We start from the raw sequence: 23637 nt of genomic DNA on the forward strand, positions 1-23637 counted from the left end.
GTGTTTTTTTTCCTAATTTTTTTTTTTTTTTTTACAGACATTGTTCATTATTACCTGTACTGCAACCAGACTCTTTCCAACCCCTTCCAGCAGGTAGGAAACATGTTCCATTCAAGTCATCACCACTTTGACAAGAAAATTAGAATTTTTTACAGATACTTTTCAGCTAAAACTTTGAAATAAGTGAATATAAAGTCAATTCTTTAGTTCAGTTCTTCAAAAAATACATAAAAATAAGTCACATCAAATTCTTTTGTGCATAAGCCCAGATGAATTTGAAATAAAATTTAAGCAAAACATACAATAATAGTCTTCATTAAATATGGTTATGAAGAAGAATATTGATGACCATTAAAGGTATGTAATGCCAGATGTAGATTATACTGTATAACTTAAGGTATATTGTTAGGGGTAGGATTAAAAAAGTTTGAACCTCTTCCTACTCCATTTCAAACTAAATATTGATGTCATTTACATTAATTTATAATCTATATAAAATGTTCTTTTGTTGTTTTCTTTAGTTGTTTTTTACTGTTTTCTATGTAGCGTTCGAAATAAAAATGTACAAAAAAAAATGTTTTTTTTTTTTCTCTTAGCCCCGATCCGATTTCGATGATTTGATTTTAAGGATCAGACTAAAGAGACTCCAATCTCCCTCCAATGTTTTAGTAACATGTTAAAAAAATGAACAAACGCAAAGAAGCAGATCCCACGAGGGCGTATAAGGGTGACCATGAAGGGAAAATAGAAATGAATATACATTGTAATAGTGTGAGAAAAAAGTCCTAATTATTTTGAATAAACATGTAAAATTATGAGTAAAAGACTCAGTATTTTATGATAATAAAGCGATAATTTAATAAACTATCATTTTAAAATTGACGAAAAAAAGATTCTTGACCCCATAAGGGGTGGATTTCTGGCCGGAGCACGACAACATTTACGCACTTGGCAGAATGGTTGCAGTGGTGATACTTTATGGCATCACCATAAATGGTCGGCACATAATGTAGAGGTAGCTTACACAACCAAAATTATTTTCAAAAAACACGTCTTTTACCTTATGAAATTACACATTTTTTTCTTTTAATTTGACAAGTTTATTCTCGTATATTAAGATCCATATTTCCCCAATTTTTTATTTTACTAAGCTTTTATTTTATTATTCTTTTTTCATTTGACACTTCAATAGAGAACGTTAACAATCAAGTGAAAATAGTGCAACCATCAACTACAAAAAAGTATTTAACTATTAACTAATAAAAATAGGTGTTAAAGTGAGAAAATGTGGTTTCGGATCTTCAGAACTTTTGAACATTTTTGATCACGTGTTTGAAATCTCCATTAAAACTCAACATTTTAAATGACTTTTTAATTGTTGTTGTAGCATAAATATGATGATGATTAATCATGATTAGCTCATAGCAAAGGAACCATGTACTCATTTCAGTTGTTTTTTAAAGGGTTATCAATTTTTTTTTCTCCTTTTCCAGAGCTTGCACTTTAGAGACAGTCCCTTGGCAGCTGTCTCACTGTCGTTTCATTTTAGTTGCTTTAAAAATTAAAAATAAACCTTTAATCTTTTCCAGGTCTTCTGTTTTTTTGCTTTAAGACAAACCACTAGAGACACTTGCTGTCAGTTTAAAACGATTTTTAAAAGAGTTATTTAGCCGGGAAGTCTGAATCTGTGAATATCTCGTAAAGCTTTCCGAACTTTTTTTGTGCGCTTCTGTTTAGACTAGCGCTTTCGTCTGCTGCACTTAATGGCAATAAAAGGTTGTGATCCGTTCATGATATCCAGACTCCTATTAGAGTATAGTATAGTAAATAAGCCTGAGGAGTAATATAAATAAGAATAAAAGAAATATCCGATCCTTGATCGGGAAGCAACATCCAGTTTTGATTGAGTCTGAAGCTACGCGATCAGGTCAGATTTCCGATCACATCATCGGATTGGGTCATCCCTAAATTTGAAATAAAAACATGATTTTTTTTTCCCCAAAATGTTTGTGCTTGGAGATAATTTCCAAAGCTTCTCAGGCTTTACCTATGCCGGCCTCCTCCTCCTTGTCCTGCACTGTCTGTTCGAGTTAAATCTAAACTGTAAGTCACAATTGCCAAGCATCCGAGTATAATCCCTCAAACTATCCCTCTTTCTGCACCCCCCCCCCCCCTTATGAAATGGCACAGAACTGCCAAGGCAAATGCTATGAAATTGCTGATTAGACGGCGCGTCCTCCTCTATCCATTTCTCTGAGCACGGGGGAATGGGGATTGCGGCTAACATTGCCGACTTCCCCACTAAGCAGTTAAGTCGATTTCTGCCAGCTGCAGCCCCGCTGAACCAACGCAGATCTTATTACCTGGATCCCGCCGACACGGCCTGCAGAGCACAGCACGGGATCACAGCAGCAGAGGGCAGGCGAGAACTGTCCTGCCTGATAAACAAAGCCAGCACTTGTTTCTTAACTACAGGGAGAGCCAACAGGTGTGAAGAAAAGAAAAAAAGCTGATTGGTTGACTTTTTCTCTTAATCTTTCTTCTGTCCATCTTGCTCCTGTTTGCCTGCAGTGGAGCAGCAGCGCTCCATTGATCAGTGTTTGTCTGGCGTTGCATTGAATTTGGCATCAGCCTCACTTCTTCTTGTGTGTTTCTGCTTCTGCATCTTCCACCAGATATTTTGGGGGGGGTTATTTTTTACTCCTTTCATCCGTTTTAAATAAAGACGGTTCTGTAGAAAACTTCAGACCAAAGTTAATGAAGCCATGAAGACTTACAACAGCTGAGCTGGATGGTTTGAATGTTTATTTGTGAATTAAATACCTTTTTAGCCATTTAAATCTACTATTTCTCAATCCAGTGCCCGAGGAAATGTCGCTAAAGTCTCTCCAAAAAAACAATGGGCATTACTAGATTGGGAAACGGACCACAATGCATTGCTTTTGACGGATTTTTCATGTGAAAAACAGATATATTTTAACTTATTAGATAATCATTGCATCCCTACTGCGTACAATTTGGTTTACAGTTTCAGTGTTGAATATGTGATGTGCAACATTTAAAAAAGGCTTATTAAATTAAAAAAGACATTTTCTGATTTTGATTTATTTTATTTTATTCTTTTGTTAGGCACAAATAAAATAAAATAAATAAAAACAACTTCTAGGTCTCTTCATAATAATTCAGGAGTTAAAGCTAATTATTAAAAAAATAACAAACCCCCATCACCAAAAAAATAAAATAAAAAACAGAAAAGTAGCTAGCTTAAATAGCTGTGTATGTCACTATTTATGGTAATTAATTTAGCTTTAAATAATTGTTTGTATATAGAATATGCATGTTTTTTTATCTAAAATGTGATTAAATACCTGCTACATTACCATTGGCCACATGGTAGCTAAAAATGAACTAATTAGTTAAGTGTAATAGTGTAATTTGGACACCACTCTTTTATGCAGACTATGACATCACTGATATCCCAAAGTTAAAACCTAATAAATATAAACATTGGACTATTTAAGAATCAGCTGTTTTTGTTATATCTTATAAAAAATAATACATTTTTCAAATGAAAAATTGTTCAAGTCTAATGCATTGTGGTCTACATTCACCAATCTAGTGAGCATTGATGCACACTGGTTTTTCCCAGAGACTTCTGGGAAATTTCTTGGGCACTGAATCTTGGAAATCTTAAATAGGAACCACCACTAAAAAAAGGCAAACGCCCCTATAGTGCACTGAGTACAGTGAACAGTGAAGGATTTTTTTCCTTTTGTTTGTACATAATTTATTTGCATCCTTTTCTTTCTGCTTTTCATTTCTTGCAGCCTCTGACCATCTTCCAGAGGTCTCTCACCACCATGCAGATCCAGATCCAGGGTCTCCTGCAGATCGCAGTGCCTCTGTTTCCCACAGCCGAGGTATCGATAAAAAAAAAAAAAGGAAATGCTCTTCTTCCAACTCCTCCATGAATATTAAGTGGCATGACATTCCAACACAGAGAGATCTCCTGGGTATCCAGCGTTTGCTGAACTCCTCAGAGGCCAGTCTGCACCAGCTTACCGCCCTGCTGGACTGCAGGGGCCTTAACAAGGTTTGATCACCACAGGAGCTGAAACTAGGCCACCTTGAGGCCATGTGATGTTCAGAATTGCCAAGTAGCTTGTGAATAACGATGAGAACACATCATTTTTTCCATTCCTGGAAGAAAAAAAAACTGTTTGTATTTGTGTGAATGCCTTAGGACTATCTTGATGCAATGGTGGGAGTGTGCTATGATGGGGTGGAGGGTTTGCTGTACCTCTGCCTCTTCTCCATCCTTGCGGCCTGTGCCTTTACTGTCATGCTGTGTGCCATTCCCAGGGCGTGGAGGCAAATCGCCTGCAGGTCAGCGGCACCCTGCGTTTTAAAATGCAGCTGATTATTTCAAGTCCTGAAAAACTTTATTAAAACTTTATTAAAAGGGAACGAGATTACGATGACATTGATGAAGAGGACCCGTTCAACCCTCGGGCAAGGAGAATGGGCTCCCAGAACCCCAACCATACCAACCTGCACAGCTTCTGCAGCTACAGCAGCAGCATGGGCAGCCAGAACAGCCTGCACCCGCCTGCTCCCGCCGTCTCCACCGCCCCCATGTCTGAATACATGTGAGTGGAATGCACATGTATCACATCTTCTGACGATCCCGAAAGCGCCTGACCCTGTGCGTTCCGAATCTCCCTGCAGGAACCAAGCTGCTCTTTTTGGGGGAAATCCACGCTACGAAAACGTGCCTCTGATTGGACGAGGCTCCCCACCGCCATCGGTGCGTTGGGTTCCAGAACCCAAACCTTTTTCATAATTTTTTTTTCTTTTACACAAAGTTCAACCTTTCTAGTGCAGCAAATCCTTTCAGTTTTTTTTCTTTTTACTTGTGCCTTTGTCAATGTTTTAAACAGTTTTTTATGAGCTAAAATAAACTAATGCAGTTTAATATTTAGTTAATATTTATTTAATATTTAGAAAGGACACCATTTGACCTCTAAAGCATAATTCCTTAGAGAAAATGACAGGTCCCAACTTTCTGACTTCTGTCTTGACGGATTTTCTCCTTCACTGATCACATTTACACCCTGCTGAGTTCTCACTGCCAAAATTATATCCAAATAAATTTTTCATCAACCACAGCCTCTTGATATTATCTTGCAACCAGGTTTATTTAAAACATATCTATTTTTGTGTTTGCTTTTCCTTTAGATGCATTTTTTTTTAGAAATTCTGCCAGTCATAAGTATATGATGTAATTTCCTCTGCCTTATTATTTCTCTTCTAGTTAACACTGCGAAGTAATGCATATTTTGGTTTCTCTCCTTACTATAACTGTGCAGAATCATGCAATCATCTTTGGCTAACATCTTCTTATTTATTTTTTTCTATTTGTTTGTTTGTTTTTCACGTGCGTCTTTGTCTGTATCTTTCATTTCTATTTTTCTTTCTATTTTTTGTATCAACTTTTGGAGATATACTCTCAGCAATATAGAAATCGAGTAAGTCTTTTCTTTTCTACTCTTCCTCAGGATCACCTCCCTGTTCTTCCTTTTTCTGTCTGTTGGCTCTCGGTCCACTTTGTGCAGCTTTTCCTGTTTGCATGACTTTTCTCCACATCCTCTTTGAGTTGCTGTCAGGCGCTGATGCTCTGTTTCCCCCTGGTGTTCAGTAGGTGGTACTGCAGCATCACCCTCACGCAGTGCATGCAGTCTTCTTCCACTTTCAGAAGCAGCATTTAAAGAAACAGGGTGAATTAAATACATTCAGGGATATGTTTGACTTGTTGTTAGTTTGAATTCACATATGAATTGGTTTGTTTGGGTGAATCTCATAGAAATAACTTAAAGGAATATTCCACTATTTATCTCATTGATAAATTGTTAAAAACGTTTTGGCTTCATTCTAAAAGCTTAAACTTCCACTCCAATCATGTTTTGATCTGTCTTAAAAGTGTTCCCAGTGGTCTTCTAATAATCATGATGTAGTTTTAGGCAATATAAAATACCTGTGTCCTTTTCTAGGACATAGTTTCTGCAGACCAGCAGTAGTTCATTGAAAATTTGCGTCTGAGTTATTGCTGGGATCGTTGGTGCGGAGTAAGCCCACCTCCCTTTCCTTCTCACACCCCAAACCTATCATTAGCAGTGCAAAAAATATGGCAACAGTATTGGAGCCATCCAGCCGTACAGTTTTGAGCCAGATGCCAGCTCAGACGAGGAAATTTGAATAAAGAAACACTCAGAGACAAAATTTGAAGTTTAATTTTCTTTTTTATATGCCCTCCATCATGAGATGTTAAAAACCCCTAAAAAAATGCAATTCTTATCAGAGTCTTAAAAGATATGTCCCAAAATCTGTGCTGTGAACTGAAGCCACTTCCTGTTTTTGTTCCCTGCAAAACCGAATAATTAGTGGACTATTCTGTTAAGTAACTTTTTCCTCCTGAACTTCCACCCACAGCTCTGCAAAACATCCTCACCCACTGACTTGAAGTGTTTCCTGTTTCCTCCACAGTACTCTCCCACTATGAGGGCCACCTATCTGTCCATGACCGAACAACAGAGTAGACATTTTGGAAATGACTTTCAAGCATAGAATGCTTTAAAGGAAGTGAGCATCACACATCTTCGATGGAGAGGACGAGAAGCCAGAACTCCAGCCTGCATTACCTCAGGCGACCTTTCCCTGCTTTTTGTTTTTTTCAACTCCTTACTTCTTTTTTTTTTCTTTTTAACCAGCTCTGATATTGTTCTTGTGTTCTCACGACACAAGTTTGAAGTGTGTGTTACTTCAGAAGATTCAGGTCTCCAAAGAGCACACTGTCCGGTGTGAACATCCCCGCATTGACTCCTTTCGTTGTGTTGTTGAACATTTGTGAAGCACAAACAGAGCAGGTGAGGAAACACACCTGCAAGTCGAGCTTTACGTCTGCACGCCCTGCAGATGAGACTACTTTGTGACCACTCCTGTAAATAAGTTGTACGATAACAGACAGTTGTTTTAATCTGAGTTTCTTTTAAACTGTGTGCAGTTTTTATTTTTTTAGTTTTTTCTAATTTAGTGTGAAAATGTCACCTTTTTTTTTTAAAGTATTTTCTAAAAAAGGTTGTTAAATCATATTTTTTTGCTGATTAAATCACTATAGTATGAGCTGCTCAAACACTGATAAATAATATAATCCAAAATATTTTTCATGGGTTTCAAACATCCAAAAAGCACATGCGTGTACTGACTAACAGTTTTTATATTTTAGGAGATTTAAATGCAAGCACTGTTGTTTCTTTAGCATGTTCCACTGTACAAACACTGAGATTGGTGCTTCATTTTCTGTGTGACCCCAGAGGTAAGCAGTTCTTTGTGAGCTGAATAAACACAATTTTATGAAATTATTTCTTCTGTTTAGATGATTTTTATGCAAAAAAAACTAAGACTAATTCATTTTCTAATTAATTAGTTATCACTTGGAAATGCCATTCAATTCATCAAACATATGGATTCCTTTAAAGTAGGCACGGATTTATGGGGGGATGGTGGAATATCGGGAAGAGCAATTTCCCTCCAAGACCATAAGCCTTTATGAATGTGTATATATATATATATATATATATATATATATATATATATATATATATATATATATATATATATATATATATATATATATATATATATATATATATATTCTCCTTTGAGCTAATGTCTTAGAACTTTTATGTTGAATGTTCTTCCTGACACTGCATTTACCCGGCTTGGAACAGGCACAAGCAGGACATGGGTCTGTGCCCTGTTGAGGCTGCGTTTATCTAGATGTAAATGGCTAACTGGAGTTACCCCCCCACCACCCCCACCCCACCCCCCATCGATTGACAGATACTCCTAAACCTGCTTTAGGTGGAAGAGGTGTGGCCTTCTAACAAGCTGGCTTCCTGAGGACATCTGGTTCCAACATTGCAGACGTATGTCCGACTTCATGTGGTTGGAAGCGGAAACAAAGCATTTTCTATGGGTGACATTACACTTGATTATATTATACTGTCCATCCTTACATTTCATTATGTCCTTTATCTTATTTTTTGTGTGCGTGTTTTTTTTTTTTTTTTTCATTTTTTTGTCAGGTTTTATTGTCATTTTTAATCTTTAGTTAATTGTGGATTTTTGCAGGACTTCACATTTGGGGGGGGGGGGGTCATTGCCCCCATTGTCCATGCATATATACAGCCTTGCTGTAACCCTTGTGCAATCCTAGGCACTTTAACATTGGGAGTTGGGTCATCTAGACCCACTCGACAGTGCTCTGAACCTTTTTTCTTCAATGATTTGTGATCTTCACTGGTGTCCATGGATTACATGAAATCTTTCCACCTTTATCCACCTTTGTCATGTTAGGAATAACACGTCAATGTAAGGGTGGGTTATCTAAGATAGCACAAGCGTTTTAATAGATTGAAACTCACTTAAAGCCATGTTTGGTAAATACCTGAAAAGTGCTCTTTCATCCAGCAGATGTCAGCATGTGGCTGAAGAAATGCTGCAGATTCACTTGACAGTTGCCTGCTTGATAAGAGGTGCACCAAAGGCAGAATAGAAAATGAGTGCATTGGTTAGATTTGAAGAAAAAGAAAACATTTACATTACATCCTGCTTTCAGTTTCTTTCCAACACGTCCAACATGTGCCCCCATAGTTGGTAACTACATTTCAGTGACTTTAAAAAAAAAGTTTAATCAGGTTGTTTGAGGCTGTTTTTAATTAGGCCTAATAATACCTATATTAACAACAATGTAAGAAACTAATTTACGCACCCCTATGTAGGCATGCAGGTAAATGTGCAGTACATGTCCGAAGTCCTATATGCATGCACATACATGTTTAAGCATTCATCCCTATATGGGAACGCACGTATATGTGAATATGTGCAACGAAATGTGCATGCGAGAAGCTTTATATAGGCATGCACATACATGTGCATGCGCGCCCCCCTATAAAGACACTGACATACATGTGCACACACGCACACTTGTACAGGCATGCACGTCCATGTGTACGTGCAAAGTTTGTATGGGCATGAACGTCTATGTGTATGCGTGCAGCTTTCTAAGAACATGCACGTACATGTTCATGCTTGAAATCCTATTTATGCTTGCACTTACATGTGCACCAAAGCACGCATGCATCATCATATAGGCACGCACACATATGTAAATGCACGAATCCCTCAATGTACATACGCACAGCCTCACAGTGATTCACATACATGTAAACGCATGTGCAAGCGTGCAGCACTATGTAGGCTCGCACATACATGTGCAGGCGCGCACAGTGGCGGTTTATGAAATGGGCGTCATGGGCGGTCGCCCAGGGCAGCACTCTCCAGGGGCGACACGGCCAAGGGGAAAAAAATCCTTCATTATTTCCTTTCTGTAATATAAATAGCGGAGCACCTCCATTCCCGTTATCTGAAGGCTCATTTTAAATGTCAAACAGTGCCCTCTGCTGCAGGACACTGAAATTTGCACCCTCACCTCTTTGCTGTACTTCTTTGGAATATAACAAGTCGAAAAATGCCAGAGGGGGGCGCAATTCACTGGTGGCTGGGTGAATCACACACACAGGTAATAAGGAGTATTTTTCCGTCTAACAGTCATCTCTAGCTCGAACTACTTTCACCAAATTACAGACTGCATTCACCACAAATGTCTTTTTTAAACCCAATTCCAATCTTTCAAACAAACTATAGTAAGTATTGATTTAGCCCGAGGCCAAGCTGATGTGAAAACGGTAGTTGGTGTCAGAAGAGGCTGACTTGGTTAGTTTCGTGAGTGCGATAAAATGAAAAGGACAAATTTAGAAAAAAGAAGAAAGAAGACCAAGCGAAACGTGAAAAGGACAAAGGTATGACATTGAACATTGTTAATGTCATTAGCCTAAGACAACTTTTCTAAATATGCAAAATAAATGTAAATAGTTATGCTAAGGCTATTGTTAGCCTATACTTCTATTTAATCCCAACTCAATTTGTGCAATAAATTCTGCTAGTTAAATACAATTATATATTCACTCATATCCAACCAATTTTTATTAATTCCTTCACTCGTGCTTTTATTAAAATAGCATAATACGACATAATGACCTGCTGTCCTGTTATTTAGATATTTGTAATGACACATATTTAGTACTTTGTCTCTTATTCTCAGTATTATTAGAATTACTTTGTGGTGGTTATTGTCAGAAATTGCATTAAAAATATACAGTTTCAATCCCCTTTACTTTGGTATATTTGTCCAAAAATATTTTTTAAGAATGTTCTATTTTTCCTGTTATATTAGATGCACTTCTAAAAGTCAAACATCAGAATTGCACATCATTGTAAATTACTAGTGTAGTATATAAGGTAAAGATATTTTCATAGTCAGTCACAGTGTGTACATAATTTCATAAAATGTACAACAATCCAAAATGCCTAAATAAATTCCAACAACACAACAACAGATGTGCCTTTTAAGGATTACAAACAACACACAAAAATCGCACTGACCCAGCTAACTGGCCCTTATCCATGACTAATAGGGATCAAACACATCTGGTTTGCAGAGGACAGATTGAGGTGCCATCCACATTTGTTTTTCCCAGGAATGACAATGGTGGAAGAAGTTGCCATAATAACCAGTACTTAAAAAAACGTTATTTAGTGGAGAAGAGAGGAAAAGAGATGAAACATGATTGGTGAAGAAGAAAAATGACTGGAAGCATGCTAGTTCTTTTATCACCTCACATGGCAATGGTCCAGATCATATCCACTGTATGAAAACTTGGAAAAAATTAGCTGTAGGGATAAAAAAAGATAAAGCTAATCAAAATGTTCCTAACATCATCCATGGCTCAAGATCTGCTCTCTGGTTTGGCAATTAAAACCATAAGCTGAGAAACAAACATATGAGGATTTGATTGATGACTTTGCCCGTATTACGACAAGACGAGCACATTTTTAGTTTCTACTAAGAGAAGCAGACCAAGTAAATAGTGTAAGCTATTAAAATTTTCTATTCAATTCAATTTTTTTATATAGCCCAATATTACAGCAATAGTCGTCTCAATAGGCTTCAAGCTTTAAATTCCACTAGTTGTATATATTTTTTTTAAAATCTTATAATGGAAGTCATTTTAAGCCTTAAGCAAACGTGTGATATTATCCATGTAAGAGTTGTTTTTACTTTTAGTATTTTTTCCTAACAGTCCTATAAGGTGTAAGAATTTACAAGCCTCTAGTTGCAATTTTTTTTAATTATTTTTATTTGGTAAACATTTAAAAATAAAGTAAACCGTAAACAGGGATTGTACATTTCTGGGTCGTAATTGGGGGGGGTACCGAGGGGAACTACTGGCGCTGTTTGCCGCGGGCCTCATTTGTGCCAGAAACGCCACTGCAAACAGGTTGCAGGATTTTAACCCTTTGATGCGCAACATGGGTCAAAAGTGTCCCGGCTGAGTTTTTTATTTTTGATATCTTTGCAATAAATTGATGTTATCATTCAGCAGTCAAGGTATTTCTCAATTAACTTGTTTTAGACCATCACACATGATTATTTTATTTTTTCATTTCTTACTTTTTGAATAAAAACTACTTTTGTATCACTACCCCTCTAATGCGCAACATGGGTACAAAATGACCCACATTCATTTTCTGTGTTATTTCTCATATGGCTCAGTATTTACACATTATAACTTTGAAATAAATTACATCTAATCATTTATTCCTCCATATATATTCAAAATATCTTGTTTTTTGTGCCTCTTGAGCACCATGCATGATAATAAAGCAGTGGATGGCAACAGTCGGAAGAAGAAACCAGAAGTGATCCAATACTATAACAAATCAAAATGAGGTGTGGACAAAATGGATCAAATGGTTAGAAACTATTAATGTCAGCGGAGAACACAGAGGTGGCCCATGGTTCTCTGGTACAACATGCTGGATGTTGCCACCCTCTATGCCTTCACTGCACAACGCTCTGGCTGTTTGGGTGGTGTCAGCGATGTTTTTAATCAGGGAGCTGGGCAAAGAGCTTGTCATGCCACATATGAAGAGGTGCACTGAGGGCACACCCCAACACCAAAAGCATGTTTGGGCAGCAGTAGCTCAGGTGGTTGATCAAGCCAGCCAATGATCGGCGGTTCGATCCCCGCTCCCTTCCAATCAACTGTCGTTGTGTCCTTGGGCAAGACACTTCACCCTCCTTGCCTCCAGTGCAGCTCCACTGGTGTGTGAATGTGCCTGAATGATCCTGGTGATGGTCAGTGGGACCGTAGGCGCCAGCCACGCCTGTGTCAGTCTGCCCCAGGGCAGCTGTGGCTACATCAGTAGTTACCATCACCAAGTATGAATGAGGAGTGAATGAATAATGGACACAATGGAAGAACTTTGAGCGTCTGGAAAAGTGGAGATAAATCTAATCCATTCTTATTATGAAAATACAGGCAATCTGTGCCAGTGTGTGCAGAGCACAAATATCACATTATAATTTGTGAGGAATATGAAAACAAAGGTCGCAATTTGTGCACACGGATGTGCCATACCAGTTTAAAGTTGTTAAAATACTGGAACAATTCCGATTGTTAGACATGTTATGCTATCAGGGGTATGTGTTACAAAATGAAAATAACCATGTTTCAATTAAAGACATTAATGTTTGACCCAACTCATTGCAAAAATATTACTTCAAAACAGATGTTATTATGATAGTATTAAGTAATTTGATTAAAATCACACTTGAATGACTGGGTCTTTTTTGATCCGTGTATGTAAATTTGTTGTAAAAACCATTCTTATACATAAAGTATGAAAGGAAAAATGAAAATAATAATCTGGGTTAATAAAAAACAAGATATGTAAAGAATTCTTGGAATATATTCAACAGTAAAAAATATATATATTTTTAAAGATACGACAAAATAAAAACTCATTTAATCATGGGCATAAACGTACATAGAAAATGAATGCGGGCCATTTTAGACCCATGTTGCGCATCAAAGGGTTAAACCCGATGGAGCCTCGCGCCACGGCGGGAGCCGGACGTCGCCAGCCGGGGATCCAGCAGCGGCAGAGGAGACCGCGGAGCCGCGCGGACTCACTGAGAGGACAGTTGGCTTGTTTTTAAACGGCTGCGTGGCAACGCTGCGCGAGGAGGAGGAGGAGGGAGTGGGGCAAGGTGGTGGGGCAGCGTCGACCCACTGAGACCCAAAGAGCAGAACGAGTCGAAACGCTCATGGCATTGAAACGGCAGATGGAGTGAAAGAGGGAGGGGAAAAAAAGCTTGTTTCTTGCACCTGCTAGCTTTGAGTGGAAGCAGCTGTCGCCGCTAGCCGCTGCCGAGAGTGAGCGGCGGGCTTCAGGTGGAGGGAGACGCGTTCAGGTGCCGCCGCGGAGCAGGATGCTTCGGTGCCCCGTCTCCTGCCGCTGATGTCCATTATCCTTCACCCGGACAACAAAACAATCATGAAGGACACAGGAGAGTCGAAAGATCAGCAACTGACTGTGAGTTGGAGCTATTTTATGAAACTTTTTTTTAAACATGTAAAAAAAAAATGTTTTAAGCATATTTATTAAGTCAGTCGAAGGAGCCATTTCTACTACAACTTTAAACGCAACGTTTTAGTCAAAATACTAATGTCTCGTGCCATTTTCCTTTGATGTCCCCGGCACAACCATGTTCTGCTTGTATTTTTAGTCCAGTTATATCAATGTTAAAACCAATCGTCTGCTTGTCATAGTTTTCTCCAATTCTAATTCTGCTGTTGGTATAATATTCTTATTTTATTCTGCCATGTGCTCTGAGCCTAAACCTAAATTATTGAAGCCACCTGACTCCTCTCATTCAGCTCCTAATACACCTTGAGGGCAGTGTTGACAGAGAAAGAAACGACCCTTTTTTTGTGCCATATCTAGCACCTGGAGAAAAGGAAAGTTGTGTCCTTTTTTCACGTGAGTCATAAAATTAAGATCAAAATTCATCTATCTCCTATTTCAGTGTCACTATGGACATAAAGTTGGGTAAAATGTGGCTCCCCATAAAACCACAATAAAATTCATTTATGGTTTTAAAGCAATTTTTTCCCTTATAATTTAGCTTTTAAAGACTTAAAAAAAATTTGATCTTGTTAAGTAAAAAAGGCTTGTTTGTTAAAGATATCCATCGAGTTATGAAAATGCGAAGGCTTAATGGAGCTCTAAATATTTATCAAAATAAAATACATCCTTTTTCTGTTTCTTTTTATTGTTTGTATTGTTTAAATTTACATTTAAAAAGACATAACCGTTTCTTGCTAATCAGATTAGAACTGTTTTTTTGACACGGAAATGTATGGGAAGTGTCTAAATGTACTTGACATATAAACATCGGGTATTACGTGTATTTGTCCGTATAATGGAAAGGTCACCTGTTGTAGCCTAATGCTGTGTGTTGTTTGTCGTCTTCTTAAGAGCACAACACCTGTGCTGCACACGCTTATTCTAAAATAATCTTAATCTGGGGGCCACAAAAGAGACAAAATGGTGGACTTTTATATTGTGTGTTTGTAGAACAGCTCTAATATTCAAAATCATCAAATTCTACTTTTATATATTTAGATTTATGTATAGATCTTTTGCTAATGGGCATTAAACCATGAAAACACAGCTGTAGAAGTGGACCTTATACAAAAAACAATTGAATTCTTTATTTTAAGTCAAAGAATTATTTGTTCTGTTGTGTGCTACAGGTTGCCTTAAGAATCCGACCCCTCAGCGATGCTGAACAGGAGGAGGGGTCCACAATTGTGGCGCACAGAGTGGACGACCAGGTGAGAAGGACACCCTTAACGCTTATCCGCATCTACTCCTCTGACGGATAGCTTTGCCATCCGTGTGCGTGCACAACAAAAAGCGTCTAGCTCTGGGTTTGGCTTTGTGCCCCCCCCCCCCCCCCCCCTCCTACCAATCATGGGCTCAGACAGATAAGGTGTCTGCGGGGACCTGGGTGAAACCGGCAGCTCTTTTTTAGGAACTTGTTTGCGAAGCTCAAATGTCACAATTCATTTGTAAGTAAATGCGGGATGAGTCAGACAACAAGATGACCTTTCCGGCTGAAGAAAGGAAAGTCTTTTTATAAAAGTGCGCCTCAGAAGCAAACGCCTGGGGTTAATTTAATATCAGCGACGGCAGAGCTCTGCAGCACTTCTCCCATAAAAAATTCATGCAGATGGTTCTGCAGTTTTCTATTGTAGCTGCTTTTTATGAATTAAATTACAGCCAGGTATAACTCCAGTAATTAATATAGCAGACACCTAAAGATAGGACTGTTCTGTGAGAGCGAGGGCTGAGTATTGTCATTTTATTGTCATTTTATTGTCATATTATTATTCATGTATTTCTTATCTTTTACGATATGTTTCTATGTTGAGCCAAACATTTAAGAAATAATACAAACGAAAACCATTGGAACTTATTTAAATGATTTTTAAAAACCACCACACTGCAACTTGCACACATGGCGTGTGGAAGCTGCACATATGTGAAAGCCCCATTAAGGCCTTATTTACCATTAGACCTTGTTTGCAGCAGTCCCCTTGGAGACCATTTAGCAGAGTGTGGAATTATTATGACGGCAGTGCAAATGCTAATAAGCGGAACCCTGCAGCGGTGTCTCCTGTCTCGTTTGAAGCTGATTGAAGCGTTCGTGTGCTCGCACGAGGTGCGTTTCCGAAGCGGGCCAACAAAGGCAAATGTCGCGGAAACTGACCGGGTCACACATTCTAACAGACAATAGCCGTAACTGTCGGGGTGTACAGGTAAGGCTGTGATGAGAACAGCTTTCTCTTGTCGAGAAAAGTTCCTCTTGGAGAATGGGAGAATTGCCCTCCCTGAGATCTCCGACTTGTTTGTGAGGTGTAGCTTAATTACAGCAGCTCTAGGGGACCACATCAGCACTTGTGTCTATCATGACGTTATTAAAATAGGCTTGGACTCAGGGGATTAAAGCATAACAACAGGATGGTAGTTATGGTGCTGACACAGCCCCCATAACAGGTTCTTGCCGCTCCCACACACTTCAGCAAGAAGACAGTGTTTTTGTGTTTGTTTTGTGTGTATCTTTTGCTCAACTTGCTGAGGAGTCGTGAAATGTGGCGTCCATGCTGCATGGTTTCTGTTAGGTGATATCCCGTCCACTCAGGCACCTTCAGCATGAAGGATTAGTGAGGCTTACGATGCTTGTAATTGAGAGTGGGAGTGTTTTTAATGCGCAGGTTTACCTGGGGCTGTCCCCCACCTGGATGTTAAAGCCAGGGGTGGGGGGTTGGGCTCAACAACCACTTTGATATACGATTGATCGAATCTGTTTAGACATCCAGACATCCTTTAATGGCTTCTGTGTTTGCAGCTCCTTTTAAAACTTGTATCGATCAGTTTGTTTACAAGACAGTAAACATACAGAGACCATATGGTCAACGTGTTGTGCTCAGACAGATTAGCAGCCTTGGTAGCTGACTTGGCTGACTGGACAATAGTAGCCAGATCCGTCTGTAATGGTAGAAAGCAGACAACTTAAGGCTGGTTAAGCCTGTAGGGATGAGCTCATTGGATTGGTTTTTAGCTCAGGTTAAGCCTTCTGCCACCTGCTCTTTTTATTTCCCCCCCAGCAACATCCCCAAGGGTCTGGCTGTTGTATCTCCTACATCACATCAGGCATGTGATGCCCAATCTAGAATATGCTAAATGCACAATTGTCAACAGCAGTATTGCTCAAGGTGGACAAGAAGGGAGGTGCCTTTTTCTTGTTTTTCTGCTGTTTAATTGCACATTTCGCAAGAGGTTTGGTGCGAAATGTCAAAGTGGTGCAAGTCTTGCAAATCTTGCTCCAGGCTTTTTGTTTTAAAGCTCTTTTGCCATAAATAGAATACTTGGTTTCATATCATCCCAGCCGGGAACAGACCAATAATTTCACGTCCATTATCAATTTTCAAACTGTTGAAACTTCTGTGAATTAAGGGGGCGTCCTCTATACATCACAACTACATCCAAGTCCCTGATTGATCAAAGTTCGACCTGGTTTAATTCGCAACATGCTTTCAGTGGCTGCTCGTTTTGTACGTAGAGCCGGAAAACGGGCATAGAAACCTGCGTAGCTAGACGAGAACGCCAGAGTTCTCTAAGCGCGGAAGCCCGAAATGGGCGTTTGCATAACTTTTCATTGGAAGCTTGAATTCGCTTTGCCAAGGGCGATCTGGACGTCACACACAGCTGCTTCAAGGAAGCATGAAATGTTGCCAACAAGAAAAAAAAAATCACCCCCAGATCAAATAGGTTAATATTATAATTATATGTAATAAATTTCAATTTGAAAAAAATAAATAAACTGTGCTAAGTCATGATTGGTTTCTAAAAGGGAACAAAACAACATTAGGGTTAAGAGGTCACACCTTAAGCCATGCTAAGTTTAGCCCCTGAGAGAGGAAGATAGCTTAGACGGTGTTATCTAACTACAAATGGATTTTAAAACCACAAAAACTTTGACCAAATGACTTCTTTCTCATCTCACATTCAGCCCCTGTCTTTCCTACCACAACTACTAAACTGTTGATCATGGGTCCTGCAGAGGTTGGTATGTTGCTCAGCAGGGAATGCTTTATGGTAAAGCCTCGTTGCTATGGAGACGCATTGACAACGTTTGGCCACATTTTGCGTTTTATTTCAAATACGCGTTCCATGCTCGAGACACGGACATAACACGAAATCCGCGGAAGAGTTTTTGTTTTTCAGGGGCTGAAAAGACTCTTAATGGGGATCATTAGCGCCGCTGGGATTGTCTGTGCAACCTGAAGTGTAAGCACAGAAGCAATAAAGCAACTTTATCACAGCACCAGTCGTGACATTTTACGACCAACAGTTACTCTGCTGTTGTGTGAGGAGAGCAAAGAAGCAAGACTTTCTCCTCCTGTAGCCTCCAACACCATAAACAGTATTCATCTGCATTTGTTAAATCCCAGTATGTTTTCAATTTGGGCATTTTTTGTCTTTGGGGATCACAATACCTTCAGTTTCATATTTAATAAGAATGTCAGTGAAGAAAATGCTTTATGGATCCACACCAGACTTCATGTATTTTTCCTTATTCCAATGTTTTTGCTCAAAAACTAAACTTTAATCCATAAAGTACTTTACATAGCATTTAAATTTGCCGTTGTTTACGAATAACATAAAAAAAATCAAGTGAAAAGTAGGCAGGACGCACTTTGTCTTGGAATTTTCGTATTTTCTGTTAGCTCAATCGACGCGACGTGTTTGCACAGCTTGACGTCTCTACAATGGAGAGAACAGCAACACAAATAAGTGTGGCCTTTTCTGACGATTTAATGTTCAAACACAGATACAAAAGCAGAATTGGATTGAAAGTTTGACAGAAGGACCCAAAGGCCAGAAAAACATGTTGTCTTTTTGGCACGCTCAAGTCTTATCAATTGTGCTATCTTGTTGGGTCCAAATAACCCCACTCCCAACATTAAAGTGCCTTCGACTTGTTTGGGAGTGGGGTCATCTGGACCCCACAAGAAAGCACAAAAGTTTTTTTTTTGTTTTTAACAAAAACTAGGTCAATCTGTCGTTCCAGATTCAGTGCCACTCTGGTACTGGTGCTGGACTCCACCTGTGTGCTTTTTGGCTTGGGTGTTGCTAGACCCCACCTCTCCCTGTAGTCTCTTTTGCAGCCGCTCATTGTGTGTTTTTGTTTGTGTTGCTGTGCGTTGTGTGTGACCTCCAGTCGCCCACTGTGGTTTAACACTCTTGATCTTCGTTAGAGAGCTGACCATGCAAGTAGACTAGACACTAAAGTAGGCTGGTTGTTAACTCTGCTGGACTGCTTATGGCTCTTACATAAAGAGGAGACACTCGAGAAGGCCAATAGGTTCAGCCTTTAATTCCATTTTTTTAGAGACAACACATAAACACATGTGGCTATGAGCTGTCGGAGGGGAAAATAGTTTGCATCATAATGTTCGATCAGGGCTTCTGAAGGTGGATGAGAGGGAAAACGCAAAGGACGTTGATACATATATAACGAAAATGTAGAAAAAAAAGGGTCCAGGGGATCACATCCCAGATGTTTTCTGGGTAAAGGTTAAATCACAAGGTATTTTATGTAGCTTAAACCAGATTTCATTTCCTTTTTTAATTGTTGCAATTATTACAATTTGGGTTTAAATCCTCCAAATGTCAATTCAAAGACATTACAGCTGGTGATCAGAAGTCTGACTGACACAAAGGTTAGTGTCACATGTTTCACGTTTCTTGTCCTGTGTCTGTTTCCTCAGTACGCATTCTGATGCACACGTCTCTTTTATCAGGCAGTGATTCGTCCTTCATTAAAAATATATGGAATTTTAGCTTCAATGATAGAGTTTGACAGGAAAACCTAAATTCTATAATAGAATCAAATATGAAGTCGAAAATAGTTTGACCTGCCTGTTCTCTGTTTTTAGGTCCCTTTTGTTTCTGTAAGATGATAATTTGCACCACATAAAACACAGGTTAATGTAGCATTTTTTTTATTAAAATCTAGGGATGATTGATTAAAATGAATTAGAATTTACATGGAGAATATAAGTCATCAGATCAATGAATAGATTTTCCTTTTACTTACCGTTAATTTAGAATTCTCTATTTTTTCTAATAAAAGTTCTAAAATTAAACTGACTTTGTGAGTCAAAAAAGGTTGTTTGTCTTTCTTTTTTTGCTGTTTAAAAAAAAGGTATGAGTGCATCATTTGAAACTTTTTGAAATGCTTCTGTCTAGCGTGAAAATCTTTGCTTTCTGACGGAGGGGAAAGGATCCGACTGGCAGAAAATAACGGGATGTTGATCATAATTTAGCCATTGCTGTGATTACATCTGAGAGTTGATGTGAAGGGACACCGACACGCCGCTGCCGATTGAATCCATAAGCAGCATCTTTTTGAAAAGATGCAAAAAAAAAAAAAAGCTCTCAACGTCATTACTTACTAATGTTCAACACCTTTATTCCTTCTTTGGGATAAATATATGACTGTCCAATTACTGTTAGAAAGTCCTATCTAACACCAAATAATGCACCATCACACTGTGTGCCTAAAGTCCAGAGGCAAAAATGAAAAATAAATTGCACACCATGTTATGTTTCTTATTTTGTTCAACCAATGTCTTCAAGTCACATGCATTCTAGCTAATTAGGATGACTTAAAAATTTGGAATAAAAGAAAAAACATTTTCAGGTGAAATAGTTAATAATAATAGATCTTACTTATAATGCACCTTTCATTAAGCATATCCTCATTCATTAAGCATAAGTGCTACAACAGGATATGAAAGATGAAAGCTCAATAGAAATTAGCACATAGTGATACAAAACTAACTTTAAATTATATAAGCAGCACTAAACAAGCACTGTTTCCAACAAAATACCTATAAACACTATGGTTGTGTCTGAAATCCTTCACTAATCGCTATATACAATTCTAAAATTCAGTACCCTAGTAAATTTCCCAGAAGTCTCTGTGAAAAACCAACACTGACTAGATTGATGAATATAGACTAGAGTTTTCATGTGAAAAAAGCCATAAAAAATGTATTCATATAAACCATCCAATCTTTCATCATCAGAACCCAGTGGATACGATGTTTACTTTGGGAAATTGGTGAGATCATATTGTGTGTTAAAAACAAACAAAAAAGAAAAATAGAAAAGTAGTGAGCCTGGTGTCTAATCTAACACATTCAATTTACAACATTTGGCAAAAAAGCTTAAATCGTTAACTTGGTGTCAAAAATGGCTAGTTGCTTAAGTCAACATTTTTGTGTGATACGGACAGCAGCATTTGGCCTGAAACAATGTTCGACAAAAAAAAGAATCCCTCAGTCCGATGCAACTTTTCATTCATTTACAATCCTGTTTTGAAGTTACTGCACAAACATACTGAGCATTACAAAAGGCATCGTTATCCAGAGGCGTTTTCTTCACATAAGCCTGTTTATTTCTCAGTAGAAGTCTATGGGATTTTGGCTTCTTGGAATCAGTGGGTACTTCCTATTTAGAATCTCAGAGGGGAGGGGTCACTTAGTCCAGTTCTCAATACAGTCAGTGTGGTTGACCCATGAAGACCTTTGGACTAGAACTCTCCACTTTGCAATGTGAGTACACTTCTTGGTTTTGTTGTCTGGGTAATTAATGATTAGCCTAGTTTGGCTCTTACGGGCGCGCTGTGGCTTCAGATTTTCCATCAAATGAGGCATCCTGCCAGACTCGTCAAGTCATCCAAACAATAGAAAACAGAAAATATGTTTGCTTGAAGATCTTGAGGAATACAATTTTGTGTTTTTCAATAAAAGTATCCGCTGCACAGACACGTGATTTTTTTTTTCTATCTTGTTAAATTCCTCCAGGAAAATATCACAGCAAGAGTAGAGAACATCAAAACATAAAACTACAGAGAATCCAGTTGGTCTTTCCAAATGAGCTGCTATGTGACTAAAAAGCTGGAGACCACATTATGTCTACTGTTAAGCCTCGCTGTCACCTCTTGAGGAACCACTTCCAACCATTTGTTAACCATGGCTGGAGCTGTTATATAACTTCCCCTGACAGACAGAGCTTGCTGTCAGGTGCTCTGTATCAGGTGCTCTATGGTCCAGCAGACACCTCTAATCATGAAGCCCCTGAAACAGGATAGTGGTTGGTATTGTTAGGGTGCAGAGGGCAGCACTGAGGGTTTCTATCAAATGACCGCCTGCAATTGTGTCTGTCGTGGATTTTCCAAAGCTTTGGTTGTGCTTCTGAAAGAGCAGATTGAAAGGTCTTCATGAAAGCCACTGCTTGAACTTGATTGCCTTTTTTTTTTCCTCCTTTGTGATCTTGAGCCTTTGTTTTTTTTTTATTTTGTTTGTTAGTTTGTTTGTTTTTCTCGACGCACAGTTGCCGTTGTTAAATGTATGGCTTTTTGTCGTCATGTTGCCCACAGATACTAAAGGGAGGACTTGCACACAGAGATAAACGTACCTCTATCCAGTTCTATACCTGCCTATTTCTATTTAGAGGAACAAAAGCTGGAGACTGTTGTTACTGTGAGAGATGAGGTTAAAAAAGATAAATGCTCTCATAATTTGTGATCACCATTTACCCGAAAATGTATGGGGGGTTTTTTTGTGTGGAAAAAGCAAAAAAAAAAAAAATAACAGAAGAGCATTGCCACAATTAGGCAGGATTTGAACCAGGAACTTTTTTGCTACTGTGCAGAAAAAAGCAACCTTCATTAAGAATATGATGAACGCTGAGTAGTAATTCGGTCAGAAATGATTTCCTGAATAGAAATGAAAAACATAGTTTCTTCTCATTTCTCTATTTGGTGGTGATGACTAATAGCTACCTCATTGTCCACAATGGCTTTCTTGAGTCATAATGTTGCTTCAAAGATAATGGGTGACAAACAAAAAAGCTATTCTGGGTTTTTCAAGTCTCAACAAACCAAATGGTCTTTTTGTCCATGGAGATACTTTAAGAATCTTTTCTGTCTTCAACCTAGCTTCTTTATTTGTCTTTTATTTGATCAAACTCAGGACCAAAAACGTGTTTTGTGAGAAACACTTCCATGGCAACCAGAGAATAGTTAAAGGGACGATCATTTAGGTTGCGGTGGATGAGATGCAGAGATCAACACACCAATGGAAGTGTGACACATGGACAGAACGCATTTACGATCAACCCTTTCAGCTCTTTAACGTCAGCTGGTGAAGGCACCATAAAGACAAGACCTAAATGTAAACAATAAAGCCTCAGCTGAACTGATGGTTTGGCTCTGTCACTTTGATTTAGATGACGTCTGATGTTTTCAAGCTAGAATTTTGTTTTTTTTCTGTTTATATCTGTTTTTATGTACAAATCTAATGTTTAAGTCCTCCTCCTTTTCTTTGCACTCATCAGCTTAAGCCTTAGTCACATGCATCTGCTGCTGCTGGTTTTTGGTTGCCCAAGACCATGGAGGGTCATACATAGAAGTGGCCGCATCAGAAGGGAAGCACAGGTGTTTCGTACAGTTCCACAGTTCCCTTGAGGCTCATACAGCCACCTCTAGGGACATCATAAAAAGTTGAATTGTTGTGCGTGAGGTAAATCTATCTGAAGTACTCATAAGGCTAATGAAAGTTGCACGGACTTATGACGTATGTATGATGATGACGTCACACTGTAGTCATTAGTACTATGCAATTACTGGCCCCTTACTGATTGAGCACAAATGCAGCACACGTACTTGGTGTACGTACACATTGTATGCCATACAAACGATGCTCTGATTGTCTAATTTTCTCATTTGTAACAGTCAGGCTGCACGCAAGCAGTGCGCACTTACCACGTCAACAGGCCTTACAGGCCTCCTGCATCTCCCCTTCTTCACCTTTACGTTTTGGATAGTGCTGCATTCAAATCAAAACCGATTTGAGCATCAGATATGCATCCATCAAACTTGATATGCAATGCTTGTCCAAAAATATGTTCAGAAACTAGACGCTCCAGATGCGTGTGGGAGGAGCTACCATCAAGTTTTTAGCCTTGCTG

General features: G+C 38.7%; 2 protein-coding genes across 9 annotated transcripts in view; both read left to right on the forward strand.

Annotated features, from left to right (window-relative positions):
* The window catches only part of ttyh2 (tweety family member 2), a 60742-nt gene extending 53324 nt beyond the window's left edge, over positions 1–7418 (forward strand). For 3 of the 6 annotated variants that reach the window (XM_023949258.2, XM_078937793.1, XM_078937790.1), the window contains 8 exons: positions 38–93; positions 3828–3920; positions 4001–4093; positions 4244–4386; positions 4464–4649; positions 4729–4807; positions 5502–5528; positions 6544–7418. In XM_023949258.2, the coding sequence (XP_023805026.1) occupies positions 38–93; positions 3828–3920; positions 4001–4093; positions 4244–4386; positions 4464–4649; positions 4729–4807; positions 5502–5528; positions 6544–6624 (758 nt within the window). In that variant the 3' untranslated portion in view covers positions 6625–7418. The remainder of the gene's footprint in view (positions 1–37; positions 94–3827; positions 3921–4000; positions 4094–4243; positions 4387–4463; positions 4650–4728; positions 4808–5501; positions 5529–6543) is intronic. The other 3 variants (XM_023949259.2, XM_078937794.1, XM_078937792.1) reach the window with 2 other exon arrangements.
* Positions 7419–13089: 5671 nt separating this feature from the next.
* The window catches only part of kif19 (kinesin family member 19), a 42995-nt gene continuing 32447 nt past the window's right edge, over positions 13090–23637 (forward strand). For all 3 annotated transcript variants that reach the window (XM_011488344.4, XM_004080613.5, XM_020711997.3), the window contains exons 1-2: positions 13090–13560; positions 14784–14864. In XM_011488344.4, the coding sequence (XP_011486646.1) occupies positions 13486–13560; positions 14784–14864 (156 nt within the window). In that variant the 5' untranslated portion in view covers positions 13090–13485. The remainder of the gene's footprint in view (positions 13561–14783; positions 14865–23637) is intronic.

The sequence above is a fragment of the Oryzias latipes genome, chromosome 19, assembly GCF_053564925.1.
Source record: "Oryzias latipes strain Hd-rR chromosome 19, Olatipes_Hd-rR_3.1".
Lineage (NCBI taxonomy): Eukaryota > Metazoa > Chordata > Actinopteri > Beloniformes > Adrianichthyidae > Oryzias > Oryzias latipes.